The following is a 22,710-nucleotide window of genomic DNA, read 5'->3' as shown; positions in this document are numbered from 1 at the left end:
TAGCTCACAGCTAAATTTGTTTTTTAACCCAAGGCAGTCAAGAAAATCCTGAAGGTTGGAGGTTTATACTCATGCTATTTAATCTTCAATCATATAAGACCCAGGCTCTCACAGATCTCATGGGAACAGGCTCTTGCCAGGTACTGGTCACAACAACGTGTTTATTTTATAGGTGAAACCACAGCTCAGGAAGGCACCCCTCCTTGCAAATCTCAGAGTCAGTGATACTTCCCCAGACTAAGGGAGAGAGCATCTGATCACCTTTGAAAAAGCCAATGAGCTTCAAGACAGAAATCTGCAGATAGTTGTAAAATATTCTCACGGGCTTGTAATTTTTTCAGTTATATATCTATACACACACACACGTATTTGTACAAACACACATATAAACATAGAGATCCTTTTCCCCATTGTAGCTACTTCATAAAGCACATGGACCTTTCCATGAGGTCAACATGAATCTCGCATGCCAGCCAGGGATCAGAACCCAGTAGCTGCTTGCCATCTATCCTGCCCCAAATGACAGGCAGAATGAGGATGAGCTTGCAGTGCAGGAGCAGGAAAACCAGCCTGCTGGAATATCAGCCTAGGAAAAGAGAAAACCCACTGTGCCACAAGCAGGCTGACACACTTAGAGAAAACAACTGCCTCCAAGTGGCATTTATTGCAAGCCATCAGAACCCCAATTCACCACACAATGATAATGATTTTAGGGTGACCCTCCTGCTCTCACATGCTTTGATGGATATGAAATGGAATAGAGTGTCTTGGAAAGCTCTCCTAACCAATTTGCAAGGCAACACAAAGAGTGATATTACTGGGTTATAAAGTCTCTCGAATACAGGCTTCAGAGACTAACTGGGGAGATGTATTAGGAAAACAAAAAAAGGAAAAGAAAAGGGTAATGTGCAGGACTGAGGGATAACATTTCCTGTTTCAGTTTGACTGTTCAGAAGTAATTTCATATTTCTACAAACAAAGTGTGAGCTAAATCCTAAGCTGCTGGAGATACGCGAGCTGTGATGGTACACCTCTCTGTTGCTGCACTGGTTCTATTTAGGGTAGCGCTACAGGGACCACATTCTCACCTCAGTGGTGGTTGTATATCAAGAAAAACAGCCTGCCTTCATTTCTAACACCCATTTTATAGTTTCCTATACGTCCTCTTCCAAACTGCATCAACACACAACAGGACAACCCATACACATTTACACAGTGCACATGAAAAATAAATATAGGGTCTCACAGGGTTTATTGAACACACTCCAGTTACTGCTTGGCCACAAAAGCAAATGCCTGCAGCTAGTCCTTACTGTAGACTATCACTCTCTGCTGGAGTGCTGTAAGGGTGCAGCAGCGGATTTAAAAAATAATTTCGCTGCACACTAACTTGTGGTACCCATATGATTCCAATTCTATGAAGCAACATCTGTGGCCCATGCAGTCAGAAAAAGAGGCTTTGACCAAGCTGCAGCTCTGCTACAGAAAGTGAAGTGTCTGGTAACACAGTCCTGCAGCAGGAGACCATTACAGCTGGGTGCTGGGTGCCACCCACCCCCTTCTGCTCCTGGGCACCTGGGGAAAAGGAGCAGGTAACAGAGGAGGGTGTTACTGTCCTGCAGCTTTTAAGCCCTTTACTGTGACTGTTCAGTTCCGAGTGACCTAGACAACACCCAACAAGCTCCATTTTAAATGTCCTAGAAGTGGTTGGTTTCCATGAGCATGAAGAACCTGGCATACTGGAGGGGGGCTGAAAAGCTGCCATAAATCAAATCAGCAGCTGGGGTCTGTGTGCCCAGGAAGCAATTACCACCACGATGGGACAAGCCCTGCTGCCCTGATGGCCAAGGCAGCCCACTCTCTACTCCCCTCTCCTAGGGAAAGAAATAACTTGTCAAAGTCTTAATTGCAAGTGAGGATTCACACCTTTCCATTCACTTCTGCGGGCGTACTTCAGCACACTTGTCCAGTTTGGCAGAGCGCCGCTCCAAGCATGCTTTACCCAATGCAGGTTAACCTATCCTTCCATCCCCCATGTGAATTGTTGAGTAACAGCTATCACAAAACACACAAAGGAGGCTTTATGACCCTCAAAGAAAGTAAGTCAGACTACCATGTGACATTGGTTGTCCACAGCTGCATGAATAAGGAGGCAGGGATTCCCTCCATAAATGGCTGGAAAGAAAGTAATTGCGCATATAGCTCCTCCTAGGAATGAAGTAAAAATTTTTTGGAAGAATTAGATATTTTAAAAAGGGAGATATGGAGGCAAGCTGAATAGCAGGGGATGCCCTCTGATTTTAATTTTTTTCCTTCTGCAGGAAAGAGTCCCTTTTCAATGCTGTTTATAAGTGTCTTTAAAACACACCCAAAAGTAATAGGAATACAATCAATACTAGGTATGAACAGAGACACTTTTTCTGTAGCTGCAATTAGCTATTTTCAAAGAGCAGGCAATGAATAATGTATGCAAAAGGATGGGTGGAGGGGTTATTTATTTTTTCTTTAAGCAGATTATTTTAGCATGGGTGAAAGACTACCAAGCTAAAGAATAGTGTTCAATATCACACAGTGTATAAACAGCTGTGGCTTAGCACATAATAAAAGCCATTAAGGGGCTGAGCCAAAAAATGTATCTAGCTATGAGGAGGGGAAGGAGGCAAAGTACCGTGTAATGATTGCTTAGATTCACATTTGCCATTCAGCCTTTGTGTACATGAGTCCATTCTGCAGACTAAGATCTCACCTTTCTCTTCATTAGGTTTTCCTAAACTGCTTCAAATGGTATCTTGGTGTTTTCGGAAACTCTTTTTTTATGCCAAGGCTGCCCGATCACTCAGTAGACATTAAGATCTAGAATATGAATTGCCCACACAGGCAGATAACAGGTGAGAACAACAGGGGTCATCCCAACATTGGCTTTGGGTGGCCCTCGGCATGCTGTGCCTGGGGCTAAGCAGGACAACTACTTGCTTACTTCTACCTTGGAGCAAGGAGGGGTGAAGGACACCAAAAGCTTTGGCTCCGTCCTCTTCACTGCATGGACTAGCCAAGCCCGTGAAGGGTAAAATAAAAATTCACCTTCATTGTAATAGGAGACGAGATATTCCAAGCCAGGTGCTCAGGCAGCTGTCCCTCTGCTGAGCTGATTTGTCACCTTGCTCCTCCACTCCCTTCTTTGCAGCACGAGTCTTTATTAAGAGGCTACCTCACACCTTCTCTACTGCGCCAAACTCACGCTGGCACATTTTCCTGGCTTCTGGCTATGATTCAGCATCCCCCTAGCTTAAGGGCTTGCTGCAGAATGCAACTCTTGGTTAGAAAAGCAAAAGTCTGAGCTGGTTTTGTGGCAAAGTTTACCCTTGGCTTTGCTCACATTTAGCTCCAAGTCAGCAAATAGCTTCAATCCAGTTGACTTTGCATAAGCATATTACCACAGGTCTTTACTTACTACATTTTTCCCCTCCGTTAATGCACAGGCAAATAAAGGCAGTCTTTTACCTCATGTTCTCCTTCCTGTGAACTGTCACATACATTTCATAGACTCTCCCTTGTGGAACGGCCCCCGCTGGGATCAGCAAGCTCACTCCTGCAGAACAGAAGAGACACAAAAGACAAAATGGAGAAAAAAGAGGCAAGTGGGCCTGTGAAAAGGAGTGACAGGAGAGACAGAAGATGAAGCCTGTGATGCCAGATTTTCACCCAACCTCACCAGCAGACTCTAAATGACCTCAGCAACCCTGGAGAAAAAGTATTTACTGCAATCCTGGTGTCTCCGGTGGTCAGGTGGTCTGTTCTTATTCCTCTTGTGTGTTGGCACTAAAATAGGGGAATAGAGGAGAGGATTTTCTTCCTTTCCATTTTATTTTATTTAAAGAGCAGACAGATGGTTACGCTGCTGGTTACCTTGTAAAATGATGGAAAAACGAACAACTCTGACTAAAACTTCCAACAGCTGTAACGGGACATCTCTCCCTAGGCAATTCTTACTTAATTAAAATCAGGAAAGAAAGGCAGTGCAGCACTGTCCAGGAAGCAACAAGAACTAGTTGTTTTCTGAAAGATGGCTTCTGCGACTGGCATCCTGTCTTTTAATGCACTCAGCTTCTAATTAGACTACCAGGGAGGCAAAATTGGGCTTCTTGGTATTTTGAATGTGCCTAGTCCTGCAGAGTGGCTCAAAATTTGGGTATCCAACCTTGAAAAAAATGTGGGCAGATATGCTCTGTACCCTTTTCAGTAATGATTAGCTGCACACTTGATTACAAAGCACTGTTCTTACATTACTGCAATTTCAGAAATGTAGCAATGACTCCCCAGAAAACAGAGGGTCCTGTCGTTACACAAAAAACATGGCACATGAACCAGCTATTTCACTCTGCTGGACACGTCTCAGCCAGCTGTCTTTGCAGATGTGGATTAGCTGGGAGTCAGTGGCAAGGATTTTAATACAGTTATTACTACATAGCTGAAAACAAATCTACAGGCAGATTATTTACATATATCCATATGCCCAAGAGGGCTTTGATAGAAACTTTGCACAGCACTGTCTCTCCTCTTCAGCATACATGGTTTGGTTACACTGGTGCCCTCCCATGTGTTGGCGTACCCAGGCTCAGTCCTATACCTGGCTTTGAAGTGGAGGGATTAGCTAGGCAAGCATTTTCCACAAATGCCTTCTGACACTTGTTTCTTTACAGGCCTGTTACAGCCTCACCTGTGCATGTTCTCAGCTGTAACAGGGCAGGCACAGTGTAAATGAAGGGCTTTGATCATATCACTAGGATGATATACATACATCTAGAAGCAGCACAGAGGCATACATGGTAGCAGTAGACAGATTGATATATTTTACAAAACTTATTTTAATCACTTTGAAGGGATTACAGCAATAAATAACCATTTTTTTTCTTTACAAATTGATATTAATATATGTGAATTAAATGTGACTAACAGACTTTGCTGACAACGTGCAACCACCATGGCATAAGAAACCTGAGTATTAATATCCACCTTCAGCTGCTACTCGGAGAAATGTGAAATCCAGGATTGTATAGCATGAATTTTCAACCTCGCTCAGCCGTCAGCACCAGATTTCTTTAAGTGGTTCAGCTTTCACTCAGGCTCTTAAATTCAATAGCTATTTTTGCTCCCTGTTCCATGGTAGCTCAAGAGAGGAGGGCTACTGTTCACCAACCACTTTTGGCTGCTTCCTGGGCAGTGCAGGGCTGCGTCCTGGAAGGACTAAACCACCTAGGGTCCTGGGCCACCTAGGCGTTTTGCTTTCTCCATAACCAACAAACAAGAAAAGATCCAGCAAAGGAGCAAGAGACAACGGTAGGTACCATCTCCTTGGTCCCCTGAGGCACTGTGCTGTAAAATGGCCAAGAGCTGACCACCAGATGTAAAGAGGAAGGCAGAAAAGCTGTGAGACCTTGAGTTATCTCATCAGGGAGTTGTGGTCTCACATGTACTGTGGTCCTACCTGGACTCAGAGCTCCAGAGAAACCGGACAGTTTTGGTTTTTTTTTTTTTACAGTTACACTGTATAGCCTGCATATCCCCCACATCCAGCGTTTTATGCATTTGATTCGACCCCGCTTCAGATGTTAATGTTGCCCTTCATTAGCATGCCAAACGCATGGGAACATCTAGGTTCTGAACTTCCTTTGCATGTCAACACTTCATGTAAGAACCAAACAGTAGTATGGCTCTCCTAAAAAATGTGTCTGTGAGAGCCGAGCCCTCCCAAGGCTGCCCAGGAGCTCCCTGGATGCTCTGAAACTGCCTCCCAGTGCCTGGGTGGCTTGAAGGGAGTCCAGAAGCTTGGCCTTGTACTGTATGAGAAAGACTGAGCAGCGCTTTGCAATTACATCAGAAGGTACTCACTGCTCTTTCCTAGTTTTAAAACAAGTCAACAATATGGATAACAAGGAGAGAAATATAGAAAAGACACTCTTGGGCCTTATTTTCCTTGGGTATGTAATGTGTGCAGGAAAAAAGCCTTCCAAAAATTAGTATTCTGCTGTCCTACTTCAATACTACACAGTCTGCAATGAATTGGAAGTGGAACAACCGATTTGTTTTTTAATTAATTTGTCCTTTTTATGTGTGATGACAAGATTGAGGCTTTCAGGCTTGGAGTCCCTTTTCTAGAGCTGCATGAAAGGAAAAGGTCAAGGATGCTGAATCTCACTTCACACAGAGAAGCTCTGAAGCCTTGCATGTCTCAGAAAGTGGCTAAGAGCCCTGCAATATTCTGTTAAAAAGGTGGCCAGGACTTCAGGAAAAGAATACTTGAAGTACCTTGGTAGACGTGAATGGGAGGAAAAAAACATGTTTGTTCTGAACAAAGGAATCGCAGAATCCCAGGAGTGACCCTGCTTTTTCCTGCATAAAAGCAAGCTAACTCCACTTAAAAACACAAAACTGAGCCTTTAAGCCAACATGGCTAGCACTTACCTGAATTGGGAATTACTAGGTGACCTCCTAAAGAGTTGAAGGTCCCAAATGCAGTGCACGATGGGTCTGTTTGCCGAGCAAGGCTCTGGTTTTTCATGTTCAGGGTCTCATTCTCCAGCAGAGACTGTGTAATCTGTGGGGACAGCTTGGAGGAGAAGTCAGAGAGGTCATCCTGGGGAGTGACTGCGCCAGAGGTGTTATAAACCTTGATTTTCAGGTTGGGCAGTGGGTCCAGGATCGGAGAATTGGTCATCGGGATCTTGTCAGAGACATCATGCAAGGCGTAAACAGGACCCCTGTACATGGCTGCAGCAGAAGTGAGGTCTGGTGGTACTGCCAGGAGGTCTGCATTGGAGGTGAGAAGGAAGAACCGTATTACTTCTCTATTCTGATGACTTTCTTCTGGGAACAATTCAGGTTTGCATTCTGCATTTTGCATTTCACACCAAAGGTTAAGATACGCAAAGTCCTTGCAGACTGACCTTGGTTTCCTTTTCCATGTGTCTCTCCAGCAGACTCCCAGGGATTGTATTGCCCCAGCTGCTACGGAATCTAATTCTCATACAAAATTACAACACGATTCTGCTCTAAGGATTTTTCACTGGGATTATTCTTCCAGGCTGCACTCAGATTTCCAGTATGACATGCTTAGCTTCAGGGCAAGATGTTTTCCATACTCAGGAGATCTAGTTTTATTAACTAATACCCCCTCCCTAAATGATAAGTGAGTATCATTAACCAATTTATCTAATTGGCCTAATGATAGCACTCCTGATATAAAAGACAGAACAAACCTATGAAGTCATTGTGTCCACAACTCCCCACACTGGGGGATTAGTACCTGCATCACACTTTTTTGAGATTTGTTTTAAAAGTATCCCCAGCAAAGAAAATGACACTTCTGCTAATCTTCCACATGACAACTCTCCTGTCATCTTAACTCTTATTTTGATTTGTTCTTTTTGCATACATATTGGGAAAAAAGAGGAACTGTACAGCCTAAATATGGGTCTTGAAAAAGCCTGCACTAGCTTCAGAGTGTTTTTTTCTGGCCAGCGAAGTCTGGAAATAATCAAGCTGTTATGTACCAGTGATAAAAATGCTCATTATTAAATGATGTTCTACCACAACTTCTTCTACATTGTCTACTGAAAGTACAGTACTTCTTAAACTACTATTTATGTCTGTGGAGACAGTGCACAGTAAAAAAGGCTATTAGTGAAACAAAGGGGAGGAAGATGTGATAGAATTACTGTACTGTAATATCACTCCTGTGATGAATCCTGCCTCCGTTGTTTCTGTCAGAGCTTTGCCTTTGATTTAAATTTGAGCCGGACCTGTATTTCCATAAATGTCTCTGTGTTTCACTCTCGCATTCACTCTCTCTCTTTAGATGTTAAATTCCTCTGCTTTATGCTCTTGAGCACGTCTGAAAAACGCCAACGTGGGTTTTGAGCACTTGACCATCAGAAACAAATGGGTATCATCTTTCTCCCTTTTATGAAGTGCCAACAAGCATCCAGCGAATATCATTCATGCAGCCCAAGAGACCATAACCTTATAGCATCTCCCTGAGTCGGTCAACATGGAGTGAAATGACAACTAACCTTGCCTTGCAGCCTTGATGTTAACAGGCTGAAATCCCCCATTTAGCGCCGAGGAGTCGATAATATCTGACTCAAAGTCACGGTGGTTCTTGCGATAGACAAACAGGGCCACAACCACGGAAATAGCCAGGCACACGATCACAGCTATGACGATCCCGACGTAGAGAGCAACATCATCTGAGTCAGGAGCAGCTAGAGGGAGAGAGGCCAGGATCCTTGAAGAAATGTGCTCCTCACAGGAACTTTCAAGAAAACGCATTCTTATTATTCTCGTTTCCTGTAAATATTTACTACCTTTTTTTATAGGCTAATTTAAAATCAATTTCCAAAGCTATATAACAGCTCTATGCCTTTTTGATGGAAAATTATCCTTGATTTCTCTCTAACTTGTGTTCTAACTCTTTCCCTATCTACTTGTTCATCTATCTAGTACCCAGGCTGTGAACTACTAAGCATAACACACGTTATAGACTCAGTCTCATGAAGCAAATTCACCCTATGAAATAAAATAGGATGTCTTAGTGACATAGTGTCATTATGTTAGTATTTAGTGGTTCATCTGATAATAAAAAAATGTGCATTTTTAAACTTCAGAAGCTTTATTTTTTAATATAAAAAAAAAGTCAACCCCCCCCCAAGTCCATTTTCTATGGAATTCCTAGAATATCAGGATATATTTTCAAGTTTGCTTTTTTTGAACTATAATGTGTCAAGACATTTTTCTTTCCATCCATTTCCCTTTAAAAAAAAAAAAATCTAGTAAAGCAGAGAATCAAACACTGAATTCTCATCACTGGCATTAACACATCTGTATTTGGCTAAAAGCCGAAGAGAGCACAAGAAGTAATGTGGTAATTTACGAAAAGGAACGCAGATTTATTAGAGCTGTCTTGTGAGAAAATGGCTATGATATTTCTACTAGCTGCTTATACCGTATCTTCGGCACTAATTCCAGGCTAATCTCTAGCATCATTATCCACTAGACATTTTTTTCCAAAAGGTCTGAATATATGACCAAAATTTGATGTGTTTCTATACAGTGAAGGATCCCAGTTTTAGAGATAGTGTAATGAAAAAAGAAAGTGAAAAAAACAAATCAGACTTGTTTAGTACCCCATTTTTGTCAGTTTGAAACATGTGAAATAATTTTTATTTTATTTTTTTGCTCCCTGCCTTCCAGTCATTTAAGCCAGGCTGCCCTCCAGTGCAGAGGTGAGAGCTGGCAGATGTTGAAAGGGACTGATCGATCTCTGTAAGCTCCTCGCTATCAGACCTTCAATGTACCAGCCTCGAAACATCACATTTTTTTCTTCAGCCGTTCAGGAAGCAGATCTCAGAGTTCCAGCTCAAAGAAAAGTTACCCCTCCACCACATTTCTTCTGTTTCCTAAGGAAATTTTAATGAGAAGTGGGCTCTTTCTCTACAGTTTCTGCCTCTGAGGCAGCATCTTCTCCCATTTTCCTTGTGCATAAGGGCCGTTATCTTTGTGTCAACCTGCTGACAGTGAAGCACTGCGACTGCTGTCAAGCAAGCAGCATGCCACTTACTCCGCCTGAATAGGTCCCTCTTTGCCTAGTCACACAGAGCTGGTGTAACAGTAAAGCTTGACCCAAGGAACAGCATCAAATTAGCATCCAGGAATGTAAAATCAAACATTAAACTTACAAGAAAATCCATATTCATTCTGGGTTCTCTGCTCAGTTGAAATAGGATAAATGAAACCTTAAAAAGAAAGAAATTAAACAAAAATGGGAACAAAATCAAATTAATGAGGAGAACAAAAAAGGGAAGCATGAAAAATGGTTTAATTAAAAAAAAAAAGAAGGAAAAGAAACTCATGGCACTTTAAAATTCTCATACAGCACAGAATTATGATTTTTGCATCTCCTGTCTCCTCCAGAGCCTTACTAAGAATTAATAAACAGGCAGATTGAATTTCTAAGCCAAAATCGGTCTCGAGTCACTAACTTTGGAGTGCTTAAAGTCTTTCTTTTATTGAGCACAAACTCTAATGGATCTAATTTATTTCAGACATCAAGGGTCATTAGCATATGGAAAGTCTTTTTTCCCTATCCCTGCCATATGCTTTAATTCCCAGGACATGTTCGGTGAGGCTCTAAACAGTTTTTTTATTTAATTATAGTAGCTTGCTGTTGATCTAATAGAGCTAAAGGAGACCTGTCGTCACTGGTCAGAGGTTAAATACCCATTCGCTGAGCAGAGTCCATGCACAAAGCCCTCTCTCTGTATTTCCCTGGAATTATCTTATCCTGTCTTTAATACATGTTCAATAGGAATTCCTCAGGGAACAAAGAATTTGTCAGCAAACGGGAAACTGAGTGGCTTCTCTTCAAAATTATTACAAAATCAATAAGGCCCCCGGGGTCATAACATTATTTATTTGAAATCTTTGCAAGCACTGTATATTGACAAAATCATAACACAATTTACAGCTATATTTTGGAACGGATAAATAAGAGAGATCATTTCCTTTGTCTTTTCTTTCTGCAGCTCCTACAGCACGGCATGCTGGAGCTGCTTAGTTAGCACGAGTCCTGTGAACTCACTAAGCACCTCCCAGCCACTTTCCATCCATATGGGAAACGAATGAAATGCTCCAAGTCCCATCCTGCTGGAAAGGTAAATCACAAACCCAAAGTAAGCGGGGGAGCCGCTGTCAGGGACAGGATTAGAGTTGGTGTAAGACAGAAGGTACCTCTCCTCCATCACCTTCCCTTCAGTGCTTTTGAAGGGAATTTCAACCCTTCCCCTTGGACGCACTGTAAGGAGCTCACACAGCCAGGGACTCCCTGCAGGTGAAACAAAACTGGAAAATGCACTCTTGGCACGTGCCTAATGCACAGGACCACATTACAGGCAGACCGGACTAATAAACCCCAGCTCCCAGAAAGGCTGAGTTTGAGTGCTCGGCATCTGTTGTGCTTTACATAGCTCTCCCTGCTTGGCTGCACTGCTTGCTAATGAAGATACAGTCTTTCCCAGTCGCAGGTATAGACATACCCCCCCACCCTACAGGGGTGGCTTCTGTGAGAAGCTGCTAGAAGCTTCCCCCATGTCCGACAGAGCCAATGCCAGCCGGCTCCAAGAGGGACCCACCGCTGGCCAAGGCTGAGCCCATCAGTGACAGTGGTAGCCCCTCTGGGATAACATATTTAAGAAGGGGAAAAAGTTGCTGTGCAACAGCAAGAGCAGCCAGAGAAAGGAGTGAGAATATGTGAGAGGAACGACTCTGCAGACACCAAGGTCGGTGAAGAAGGAGGGGGAGGAGGTGCTCCAGGTGCCAGAGCAGAGATTCCCCCGCAGCCCATGGTGAAGCCCACGGTGAGGCAGCTGTGCCCCTGCAGCCCATGGAGGTCCATGGTGGAGCAGATATCCACCTGCAGCCCGTGCAGGACCCCACACCAGAGCAGGTGGATGTGCCCAAAGGAGGCTGTGACCCCATGGGAAGCCCGTGCTGGAGCAGGTTCTTGTCAGGACCTGTGGATCCACAGAGAGAGAGGAGCCCATTCTGGAGCAGGTTTGCTGGCAGGACTTGTGACCCCATGGGGGACCCGCGCTGGAGCAGTCTGCTCCTGAAGGACTGCACCCCGTGGAAGGGACCCACGCTGGAGCAGATCATGGTGAAGAAGAACTGTAGCCTGTGGGAAGGACCATGTTGGAGAAGTTCATGGAGGACTGTCTCCCATGGGAGGGACCCCATGCCAGAACAGGGGACGACTGTGAGGAAAAGAATGTGTGATGAACTGACTGCAACCTCCATTCCCCTGTGCCGCTGGAGGGGAGGAGGTAGACAATTCAGGAATAAAGTTGAGCCTGGGAAGAAGGGAGGGGTGGGGGGAAGGTGTTTTAAGATTTAGTTTCTATTTCTCATTACTCTGATTTGATTAGTAATAAATTAAACTAATTTCCCCAAGTTGAGCCTGTTTTGCTCGTGACAGTAATTGGTGAATGACCTCTCCCTGCCCTTATCTCAACCCACGAGCCTTTTGCTGTATTTTTTCTCCCCTGTCCAGCTGAGGAGGGTGAGTGATAGAACAGCTTTGGTGGGCACCTGGTGTCCAACCAGGCTCAACCCACCACACCAGAGCAAGAAGAGCTGCTTTTTGGTGATGGTGCTTTTTCTGAGGCATCATGGGACAGACTATATTGCCTGTAATATATATTTAAAACTTTATTTCACAGCAATGATTCTAGCCTTACAATTGCTTTTAGAAATATTATGGTCTTACATTCATTTATTTGATTCTTTGAGGCAAGTTCACCTATGTGTACTCTCAACATGCATACCCAATCTTTCATAATAACTGCCTTCTACTTCTACTAGCGTACTCCAGGTATTGGCCATAAAAAGTCAAGTGAGAAACTTCTGAGGGCTTGAGTGAGCACTCGGCAAGTCTGGGCATGAATTTACAGTACCCTAGTTACTCCCCACTTACTCCCCAGATGAATGCTGAGGCCCACATTTAGTCAACCTCAATTTCAGCTATAGCCTTATGTCCAATATTTCCTTTGACAAGATGTCTCTGGAGACCAAGAGGTCTTGGTCTCCAGCCAGCAAGAAATACAAGGAACAAGGACAAGGTGGAATTTAAGCTGGCTGCATCTCTGAACGCCTTTTTGCCTCATACTCAAATCCACTGGGAAATCTGAGGACGTCTCTCTGCAATTCATATGCCCCAGCATGTTCTCAGGGGAGCCAGCATGGGGCAGCATGAGTCCCCCGGCTCTGCATCACCCACAGAGCTCGAGCTCACCCGCACAGTCAGAAAGGCTATTCCTCTTTCCTTATGTTGCATTTCAGCTGGCAAGTTTTGCATTCAAGGTTGCGCATCATCCCTGCTACGTCTGAAGCGATCTAGCAACTGCCACTCAACAGGCACAAAGGACTGGATTAGCCGTGATATATTGAAAGTATTCTCTCCTCCCGGGAAAATGGAAATCCAAATTCAAGTCTTTGCTGAAAAGTAAACAAGTGTGGTCCTCAAATACTCTAAATTTACCTCATCACAACCTCTTCACAGACCCTGTTTGTCACAACTTGCATCTTACAAGTTTGCATAGATTATCTTACTGATAACTACAGAGAGCATCCTTGCAGCTACATGAGTGACGCCAATTTCTTCAACAGAAATGTTTTGTGTATGTAATTCAAAGGCACGTCTATTAAAACGAGAGGATGAGGCGAGGATACTGCTTGCTGCTTCCATTAGCCTTGCAAACCAACGTGCTTAGTAAAGTGAGCTTGATTTTATTCTGCTCTGTGTGCTGTGAACTGAACCAAGAACCCAACTCCAGCCAACTGTTTCCATGCAAACATAGCCTGGCTTGCACAAGTGTCTGCGAGGACAGATTCTCAGGCTGAAAAACGTGGGGTTTTTACATAGAAGGAAGGCATGGCTGAGGTGGAAGGGTTAAGGGCTGCTGAGTGAGATGCCATGCGTTTGAGTCATGGGCATGCCAATTTTTTGCTGAGGGCCAAGAGTCACAGCTGACCAACATGGCTGTAGATGGATAGGTGGCCACTCGTGTTGGATGTAAAGCCCTTGTTGAGGTGACGGCACTACACAAGCTATGCTGTGGTGGTCATACAACCCTGTTTGCTCACAGTGTGTGGCCAGGCTTCCCTGGCTGAAGCTAGCAGAGACCTTACCTTGGGTTGACTTTCAGCATCCCAGGCAAGCTGGCAACCCCAGCCATCCCCTGGTCAAACGCCAGCTCCATTCGCACTTGCAAATTAAGCACATTTGTCGGAGATCACTCAAACGTGGCAACTGCAGGCACCTTCTGCCATTTGGGCAGGACTTTTTAGAATAAAACTACTTTTAAACACTCCTTTGTCATGAAAGTACTCTTCCAAAAGGGAGCAGGCATTGCAGTGGCAGCGATAAGGGGAAGGCTTGCAGCCATGCACTAGTGGTGGTGGCTAGGCCGGAGGTAGGGTTATTGCCATGCTCCCAGCACAAGAGCACAGGTATTGCTTTAGAAAGCTGGCTTTCACACTGGTCCCTCTGACCACACCTTCAAACAAAGAGAAAGGACATTTTCATCAGATAATGATGCAAACCTGCTAAGATTAGTAACTGAAATAATGAAAAATTACTTCCCTCCTCTCTTCAAAGGAACTCTAGTGAAGAGATCTTTTTCTTGTGTTGTTCCCCCCCCCCCCCCCCCCCTTGCATCAACAGCACTGCTTGGCAAATACCTGAGGGACTTCTACCAGGATCATCAAAATTTTTAACAAGGGTGAATTTAGAAAGGTGCTGGTGGGTTTGACTCTGGGAAGGCTGCTGTGGCTGCTGACTCACACTTGGAGCAGCTGGTTTCACAGTGAGCCCCTTGCTTTGAGAAAAGTAATTTAAGCTTCTTCCTACAGCTTGTTGGGAAATGTACATTTTCAAAGGGACTTTTGATGTTTTGTTGTGTAACTTACTGCTGGATGTGTAAAATAGTAATAATCATACTGTATACTTGCATAGTCCCTTCTGTTTGAGGCTCTCGGAGGCTTACCAGAAATGGGTATTTTTTTTCCTCATTTTACAAGTCCCTCACCCTATGTCGTACCTGGAGAATCAGTGGGAGGCTTGGGTTAACATACAGAAATTGCACGGTAAGTGCATTCATTAAAAAGCCTTTAATTAAGTTGATGTTTCTCCATGCATTCTACTTTATATTCCATTTCAGGCTTGTAAATACATTTTTTGTGCCCATGGAAGTGCTTCTATTAAGTGTTAAAGGTGGGCTTTTTTTAACTAACGTAATTACACTGGCACAAATCCTTTGTACAAATGCAGATGTATCATTAGAAAGTTGCATTACGTAGGCATTGCCTATTCTCTTTCTATAAAGCGTGTAAAGAGCAATTTAAGCACATTTATAATGGTGTAACTCACTGAGAAAACTGAAGAAGGGTGAATATGTCAGATAGTACTGAAAAGATAAACCAGTCCAATGTTGGTATATAGAAAAGACCTCAGCAGGCTTTTTATCAATTTAGTTTAACTGAATTTCAGCATCAATCGCACTTGCACTGATTTGGGGAATTGTGTCCATTTAACTAAATAGATTTTGAAGCTCATTTAATTAGTTTGGTGCAGTTAGTGAAGGCAGATGATCCTCAAATGCTGGAAGTCCAGCCTCAGCATTCTGGTCCCACATGCCTTGCTCTGACCTTCTGGGAACACATTTGTGCCAGAGACCACAGGAGACTCAGTGGCGGGTGTTTGTGGCTGAATGGCCTTCAGTGTATCTGCATGCGTGGGATCATCTGCCTTAGGAGGTTAGCTTTGACAAATAGACAGGCTGACCCTTTTTACAGCATGAATTCATCTGCTGCAATTTGCCTTGGGAGGAGCAGATAAGCCTTCTGCCAAGTTGGGAGAAAATGATGCATTTGGGAATGGAGAACCTCAGACCTATGAAAGATAATTGTGCAGAGATTACGGCACTGACTCCCTTGAGATTGAAATTGAAAACGAGTGTCACCAAATAGTCACCAAAATAACTTTTCTGAGCTCTCTTTTTTTTCTGCTGGGGAAGAATCTACCCCTCAGCATATTCATGGGCATATATACACACACACGGTGCTTAGACTGGGAACTCGGTATCGTGACCATGGGCACCCTGAAATCCTGGGTTTGATTTTACCTGGAAAGCCCTGGGAATATACTGCCTTGGCCTGTGAACTGGCATATTTTGAAGACAACTTTTATCCCTGTGGTATAAAACGCTACGTCATGGCTTCGTGCAGAGGGAACTTTGTAACTGGCTTCCCTTTTTGGTCCGTTAATAGATTTTGCTAGCATTCTAGTCATGCTGAATTTGTATTAATGGATATCAATTTTAGAGTGAACTGATCAGATTATGAAAATATTTTACTCTGTTGCTTGCAGAAAATAAAATATTCACATAAGAGAGAAAGAAAAATTCCCAGTTTTCCATTTGTATTTTCCTCAGCTACTTTCTCTCTTCCCATCAAGTAACTAGGTAAAATGCTGGAGTAGCTGAAGGTGATCTTTCTGGGCACTTATTTACTAGGGCTTATACAGTTCGGGTCATATTTACAAAAATATTTACAATTATCCTGCAAAGAAATTGCTTTATACCATTAGCTGCTGAGGTCACAGTTAATGATACATATTTTGAGCCTGTATCAAGGTCAGTGAGACTTAGAGACATGCACTTTCATTTAATAAAGTGAAGATTGCATAAAGCACGCCATAACTACTTGTTTCTTTAATGCATCGTATTTTAATCTGGCACCACTTGCTTCTAATCTATAAATGCTCCTTACTTTGTCCTCTATGTAGCAGTTTCAAAAAAGAGCTAAGGTCACATAATTACGTGGCCCTTTTGAAAGCCTAGCCACATGACACGTCTCAATAACATCCTGTTGCAATGAACTCAACAGGTTGAGCATAATACATTCTAACAGCACTTTTCCCCCTTTTGGCTCCAAAGTCAATGCCCTTAAATTGCCTATAAGAAAAGAAAAGGGCATTCATTCAACAGCTGCCTTTCTTTCTCTGCTTTGATGGGTTTATCCAGTGTAGCGACACTGAAGTAGGAATAAGCTCTTGCTGGCAACAGGCTCTGAACCACAGAGCTACGACGGACAGATGAACAGAGACTAATTCTCACATGTAGATGCCTACGATGTGAAGGAAGCAGTTCTTAGATGATTCAAAGCAGGTATGTGCTGCATACATTGTGACATGAGAGTTTACTGGAACAACCCTTTGTTTCTCTGTGATACATACATGTCAGATGAGTTCCAGTATTTAATAACTCAAAGCCAGCAAGCTGGTCATTTTTCCCATACCAGTCCCAAACAACATGCACCCAATTGCTCTGTTCTTAATTTCCATGATGAGGCTTTTTTTCAGCATTAATTCAGTTATCTTCCTCTTTCCCCAGCTCCAGTGGCTCAGAATTTTCTTTAAAATCTTTCGGTTTGGCTGAAATTTTCTATAATCAGTCTCAGTCTCAGAAATTACCCTGAACAGTCTGAGTCAAATCACATTAAGAACCTTTTTTTTTTTTAAATTTGGTTTGGTTTTGTTGATTTTTGAGTTCAGTGGAGCTCAATAGGTAAAAAAAATTTGCTGTTTCCAAATTCCAGGCTCTAGAAATTTAGCTTCCTTCCCTTTTCCTGTAAAATGCCATTCTAAATACAAAGGCAGCCCAAATTCAAATTTCGTGAAACTCTGCACTCCTCAGAAGAGACATCCAGCAACTCTGAATTCTGAATTCCATTACAAAGACACATTTTTGAGACAAAGAAAAAAAAGACACATGCCCCTGCAGTGTTTGCAGTGCTGTAACTGTAGCAGTGACCTAGCATTACTAGTCCTGTTTCCACCTCATGCCTCCTTTTGCCTCACCTAGTTCATCATTTCGTTCTCAGCAATCCTGCAGCTATCACCAGCTTGCTGAATTTCTTCATTATTTTTAAAGGAAATTCTAGATGATCAATACAGTGTGCAAAGGCTCAAAGCTTTCAAAAGAAACTTTCAAAAGAGACTTTCAAGAGCTTTTAAAGTGTTAACTCAGACGCATTGTAATGCTATAGGTTTCCATCTAGTCCCTATGATGGACAAGCAGTCACATATTCTCACGTTAGGAGAAGGAATTTAGGAGACTTAATATTTGACATCCTGCAGTTTTAAATTGCTCCATGCAGGTCCCACCATCCAGAGACTGCGACTGCACAAACTTCCAGTATTTCCTTTTCTACAAGGGGGCAGACTTAACAGTACAAGAGCAACCTTAGAGTAAACCCCGTATTCTGACTGTTTAGTAAGGCTTCATGTTCACTTAACATGTTGCTAATGCAGATTTACCACAGGAGAAATATTAACAAAAATCTTTGAATTGTAATTGCTTTTAATTGTTTCTCTCCCCTGGAACTCTAGCACATAAAGAAGAAGATGTGATATCTTATACCTTATTTGTGGTGGTTAAAAATTAAAAAAAAAACAAACCAACAACAACAAATGAAGTCCCTGGAGCTGCAAAAAACTATCAGACAGAGTGTGCCCAGCTTCTTCCTATACTTGCTATTCTAAAGAAAGACCTTCATGTCTGCAGTAATGATGCTGAAGGTCAGATATGATATCAGGCATCCCGGAGATAATGCACAGTAATTTATTTTCCTTCTAAAGGACTAATTATTGGCATGTTCAGGGTGGGCTAATAAACAGGGAGCTTGAGGTTTTGTGACTGATTATTTACTTGGGTATTATCTCAGATCTTTCCTGATCGGGTAGGTTAAATGGGGAGTCTCTCTTGTTCTGTCCTTGAACAGGAGTTTATGATATTCTATAATTAAGATTGCAACTATGTTTTCATTTTAAATTAGATTCCTGACATTTTGTTAACATTGTTAGAAAGGTCTTGCCTGAGTTTAAACATGCATGTCATCTACGTGGGGGTGGGAAGATGGAAGAGTAGGATAACTCGTTGCTAAAATTTGATGTGGATTAGAATAGGCAATTTTGACATTATGCAATCTTTTAGAGTTAAGGACTTTGACCTTTTGGCTAAATCTTATGCCAGTCTTTAGCATCTTAGAAGCACAGAACCTTAACATTGGGTTTGTTATGCATGTTTGACAGCAAAAGTAAACACATGTCTAGCATCGCAATTTGCTAGATTGTGTATTTGCAAATTCCACGTTTGCAATGACTGAATGTTGAATAGACTTCCTGGGGTTTGCTTTGTTTTGCAATTGTAGTGGGACAAGAGCAAACAAGTTACAGGGAGAGCTGAAACAAGGACATGGGGCAGCACAGGAGAGGGGACATATGGCAAAAAACAAGATGAAGGAAGGGATAGCTGTGAGGGGATCTAGGAGGGGGCTTGAAACTGTTAGGACTGCCAGGAAAAAGGCTTGTGGAAAGCATGAGTTATCCACATGGATGTTCAGTGACACGTATCAAAATCTTTGGCAGGTCTATAAGCTCACAGGCAAGGTTACTTGTATTCTCTGGCTTTCTGGCTTGTAACCTCAAAAATCCCTGAGACTCCAGAATCAGTTGATCAGCTCAGCATTCATTTCCCAAACTATAGAAACTTCCTTCCCCAACATGAGTTTTCATTTAAGGGTGCTGCCAATGTTTTTGTTAGTCCTTTATGTAGAACACAGATTTAGAAATAGAGCGTGCTGACTTTTACTCCTGATCCTGTCACTGACTCCCTGATGAGCCTTGGGCTGCTCATGTAACATCACTTTGCCTGACACCCTGACAGGAAAGAGAAAATCACAAAATATACCCACCTTTATACATGGTAAGGAAAATATAAACAGTCATTATTGTCACTGTATGGTTGTGGTGGTTTTTCCACGATGAAGTTAATGTATCAGTTAGACTTCATTATAAGCTTAATTTTTTTCTTTCATTTGAGTAACTTTTTTTTCTTTTAATGTGCAGAGGAATAAGGGAAGAATAAAAGAAAAACCCAAGGGAATTAAGAAGAATGAAAATTATAGACAGAGAAGGTTGGCTATTTTCTCCTCTCTGCACGGCTACAATATTTTTGAATTAGTTGAGATTTTTCAAAACAGCCTAGAGATCTTAGAGGACTTGCCTTTCATTAAAATTAATATGGAGGTGGCTTTTTCTGAACTGACTGGGGCAAGACAGTGATTTCAGTGTCCTGGGTTCTGCTTGTGGCTCTGCACTTCAGTTTTTTCTCAATGCTTTTATCTGCTTCGAGCAGCAGGTTTTCTAGGCAAGAGCTCTCAGTTGCAGACGGCCCACCAGAGTGTGGACACTTCTCAGCTGGGGATTTCTCATGTCTCTACGATAAAAATAAAGATGAGTCGTAACTCTGAGATGTGTGCATAAACTCCCTTGGCTGCTACATCATTACATAGTAGTCGGGTTAAAAACAGAATAACGCATTCTATCAAATAAGACTATTACAGAAAAACTCCTCTAGGAACAGATGAGATGCATTCTTTAAATGAATGAAACTCTCCCTGCAAGGGCTCAGTGAAACAGGCCAGGTGGCTAAATCATTATGCTGACAGACTGAACGTATTAGAAGTTTTCTCTTGACCCACATGCTCTTAATAAAAGGTTTTATTTCATTCCTCTGCACACACAGGCTTCTGTTGCAGTCTCCCTTGAGAGAGCTTTGCTTACCTCCTGGAGTCTGGAAAACATTCCCCTGCTCTTTGCACACTAAACTGCTCTGGAGGACCACAGGTCCTCATCAAACTGCTCTGCCCTATAATTCTGCCCTGAATGCCTGCTTTCAAAACAAGCCAAAAAGGGAAATGAATGCTTATTCCATCAGAGGTTCTGGCATGTTACATTAAACAAGCAGGGCATGTGCAGAATATATATGTTTCGGGAAGAAAGAGATGTTAGCATCAGGTTAATCTTGCTTTCTACTCGAGATCTGTGTATAAACAGGCACGAGACTCAAAAAGGGCAGCAGTTAACCATTTCATGCACAAGCATGACAAACTGCATCTTTTTCACTTGCTTAGGCACTATCATTGTAAGAGGGAACCTTATGAACTTCATACTGCCTTCCAGACGAGGATTTCAAAGCACTCAGCAAATAAAGATTTGCTGTCATCATTTCACATTAATTCACTCTCGACTAGAAGGCAGCCTTTTTTTAACAAGGAATGGAATTACTAGTCTGATAATAACATCTTCACCATGGTATAGGTGCCTTTTTCTCAAGTGGTGTATCTGCTATTTGAATTTCCAAGTACTTAAGCTACATGCAGGAAGAGAACCAAAGTGACCTGAGAGTTAGTCCAGAGTGTTGTCTGTAATGATGGGTGAAGATGTTTTGAATTTTTTCTTCCATTCTTAAGTGATAGTAGCACATCTCAGTCTTTTCATGCTCATTTATTTAAATCCAAAGCAACAAAGAAAAGTTCATGCTGGATCTGATGACACTTGGCAATGATTCACAAGCCGAAATTTCCTTTTGGCCCTATTCAATGCTGGATTTTTGTTTCATATTGTGAGACTGTATAAAGTGAACAGTTTTGACTACATGGAGCAACAGTACTATTTAGGTAACTATATAATCCCTAGTCCTCAAGTGATAACAGGTGCTCTGGTATTACCTTGCTGCTGTAAGATAGCTAGCCCTGTGTTTTGGAAAAAATTGAAAGCACAAATTAGCCAGCCTTTTATGAAAAGCCACAGTAGCCTACTAAAGAGAGTGAGCCAAGAAGGGGCACCCGTTGTCTCCCTCTGACTGTGCTAGTGCCAACCCTGTGCACCACAGGCATGAGTTCAGAGAAGACCAACAGCTTTAGCAGCATGCACAGGCACCGACCTCAGGTCTGCGGACTTTCTGTGCTTACTTACTCAGGACAGGGAGAATACAGAGCCGAGCACTGTCACTTCAGATTCTCAACAGAAAGGACACAGGTGACATGATTGGAGCATGACAGCTGTATGTCACAACGCACGTAATAAGCCTTCAACATAACCATGCAACACAGCTAACTCTCTTCATAGACTGTCCACCTCTTCCTGATTACCAGCAGCATTTTACACACAATGCAAAGCAACATAGAATCATAGAATCATAGAATCATTTAGGTTGGAAAAGACCTTTAAGATCATCCAGTCCAACCATTAACCTAACATTACCAAGTCCACCACTAAACCAGTTAAGGGAAGACTGGACTAAACCATGTCCCGAAGTGCCACGTCTACCCATTTTTTGAACGCTTCCAGGGATGGTGACTCCACCACCTCTCTGGGCAGCCTGCTCCAATGCTTGACCACCCTTTCCGTAAAGAAATTTTTCCTAATATCCAATCTAAACCTCCCCTGGCGCAGCTTGAGCTCACTTCCTCTTGTCCTATCACTAACTACATGGGAGAAGAGACCAACACGCACCTCGCTACAACCTCCTTTCAGGTAGTTGTAGAGAGCGATAAGGTCTCCCCTCAGCCTCCTCTTCTCTAAGCTAAACAACCCCAGTTCCCTCAGCCGCTCCTCATAAGGCCTGTGCTCCAGACCCTTCACCAGCTTTGCTGCCCTTCTCTGAACACGCTCCAGCACCTCAATGTCCTTCTTGTACTGAGGGGCCCAAAACTGGACACAGTATTCCAGGGGCGGCCTCACCAGCGCCGAGTACAGTGGGACAATCACCTCACATTTGGCCCGGCAGGGACTTTTAGCATCTGTCTGGTACCACACACACATGATCTCACAGTCATTCCAGACTCTTGTAATTCAATTTAAATGTATTTGTGATCTAGTGAAGGGAACTACTTGGGCTGAAGTTTGAGCGGGCAGTGGAGTGCTTTACTTTCTTAGTCCCCGCACAGAACACCCACCAAAGTCATTAGGCGGGGTGAGTGGAGGGCTAATTGCAGTGTTTCAGTTTATAGCGATCTCCTGTGAGATGCAGTGTGTGCCTTTAAAAGTGTTGTTCCTTGCACTGAAGTATTTACCACAGTACTCGTACTTCAAATGGGAAATAATGCAACTATGGAGGCAATAATGCAACTAGTGTGGGTGGTAACCAGCCAATTCTTCTTACACCTACAACATATTTGTTCCAGAAGATCATATTAATGCTATTACGGGAATTACAAAATTGTTATAATGGGACCTGCTAGGCAATATTGTGT

At 42.8% G+C, this 22,710-nt stretch overlaps 1 protein-coding gene across 2 annotated transcripts in view; it reads right to left on the bottom strand.

The window, feature by feature from the left end:
• UNC5C (unc-5 netrin receptor C) overlaps positions 1-22,710 on the bottom strand; it is a 270,036-nt gene that overhangs the window by 22,027 nt on the left and 225,299 nt on the right. Inside the window, exons 8-11 of one of the 2 annotated variants that reach the window (XM_075708767.1) lie at positions 9,735-9,791; positions 8,070-8,261; positions 6,463-6,807; positions 3,502-3,589 (exon numbers count right to left, since the gene is read on the bottom strand). In XM_075708767.1, coding sequence (XP_075564882.1) covers positions 3,502-3,589; positions 6,463-6,807; positions 8,070-8,261; positions 9,735-9,791 — 682 coding nt within the window. The remainder of the gene's footprint in view (positions 1-3,501; positions 3,590-6,462; positions 6,808-8,069; positions 8,262-9,734; positions 9,792-22,710) is intronic. The other variant, XM_075708768.1, reaches the window with a different exon arrangement.

This window comes from Pelecanus crispus, chromosome 4, assembly GCF_030463565.1.
Source record: "Pelecanus crispus isolate bPelCri1 chromosome 4, bPelCri1.pri, whole genome shotgun sequence".
Lineage (NCBI taxonomy): Eukaryota > Metazoa > Chordata > Aves > Pelecaniformes > Pelecanidae > Pelecanus > Pelecanus crispus.
This window is presented reverse-complemented; position numbering and strand designations above follow the sequence as displayed.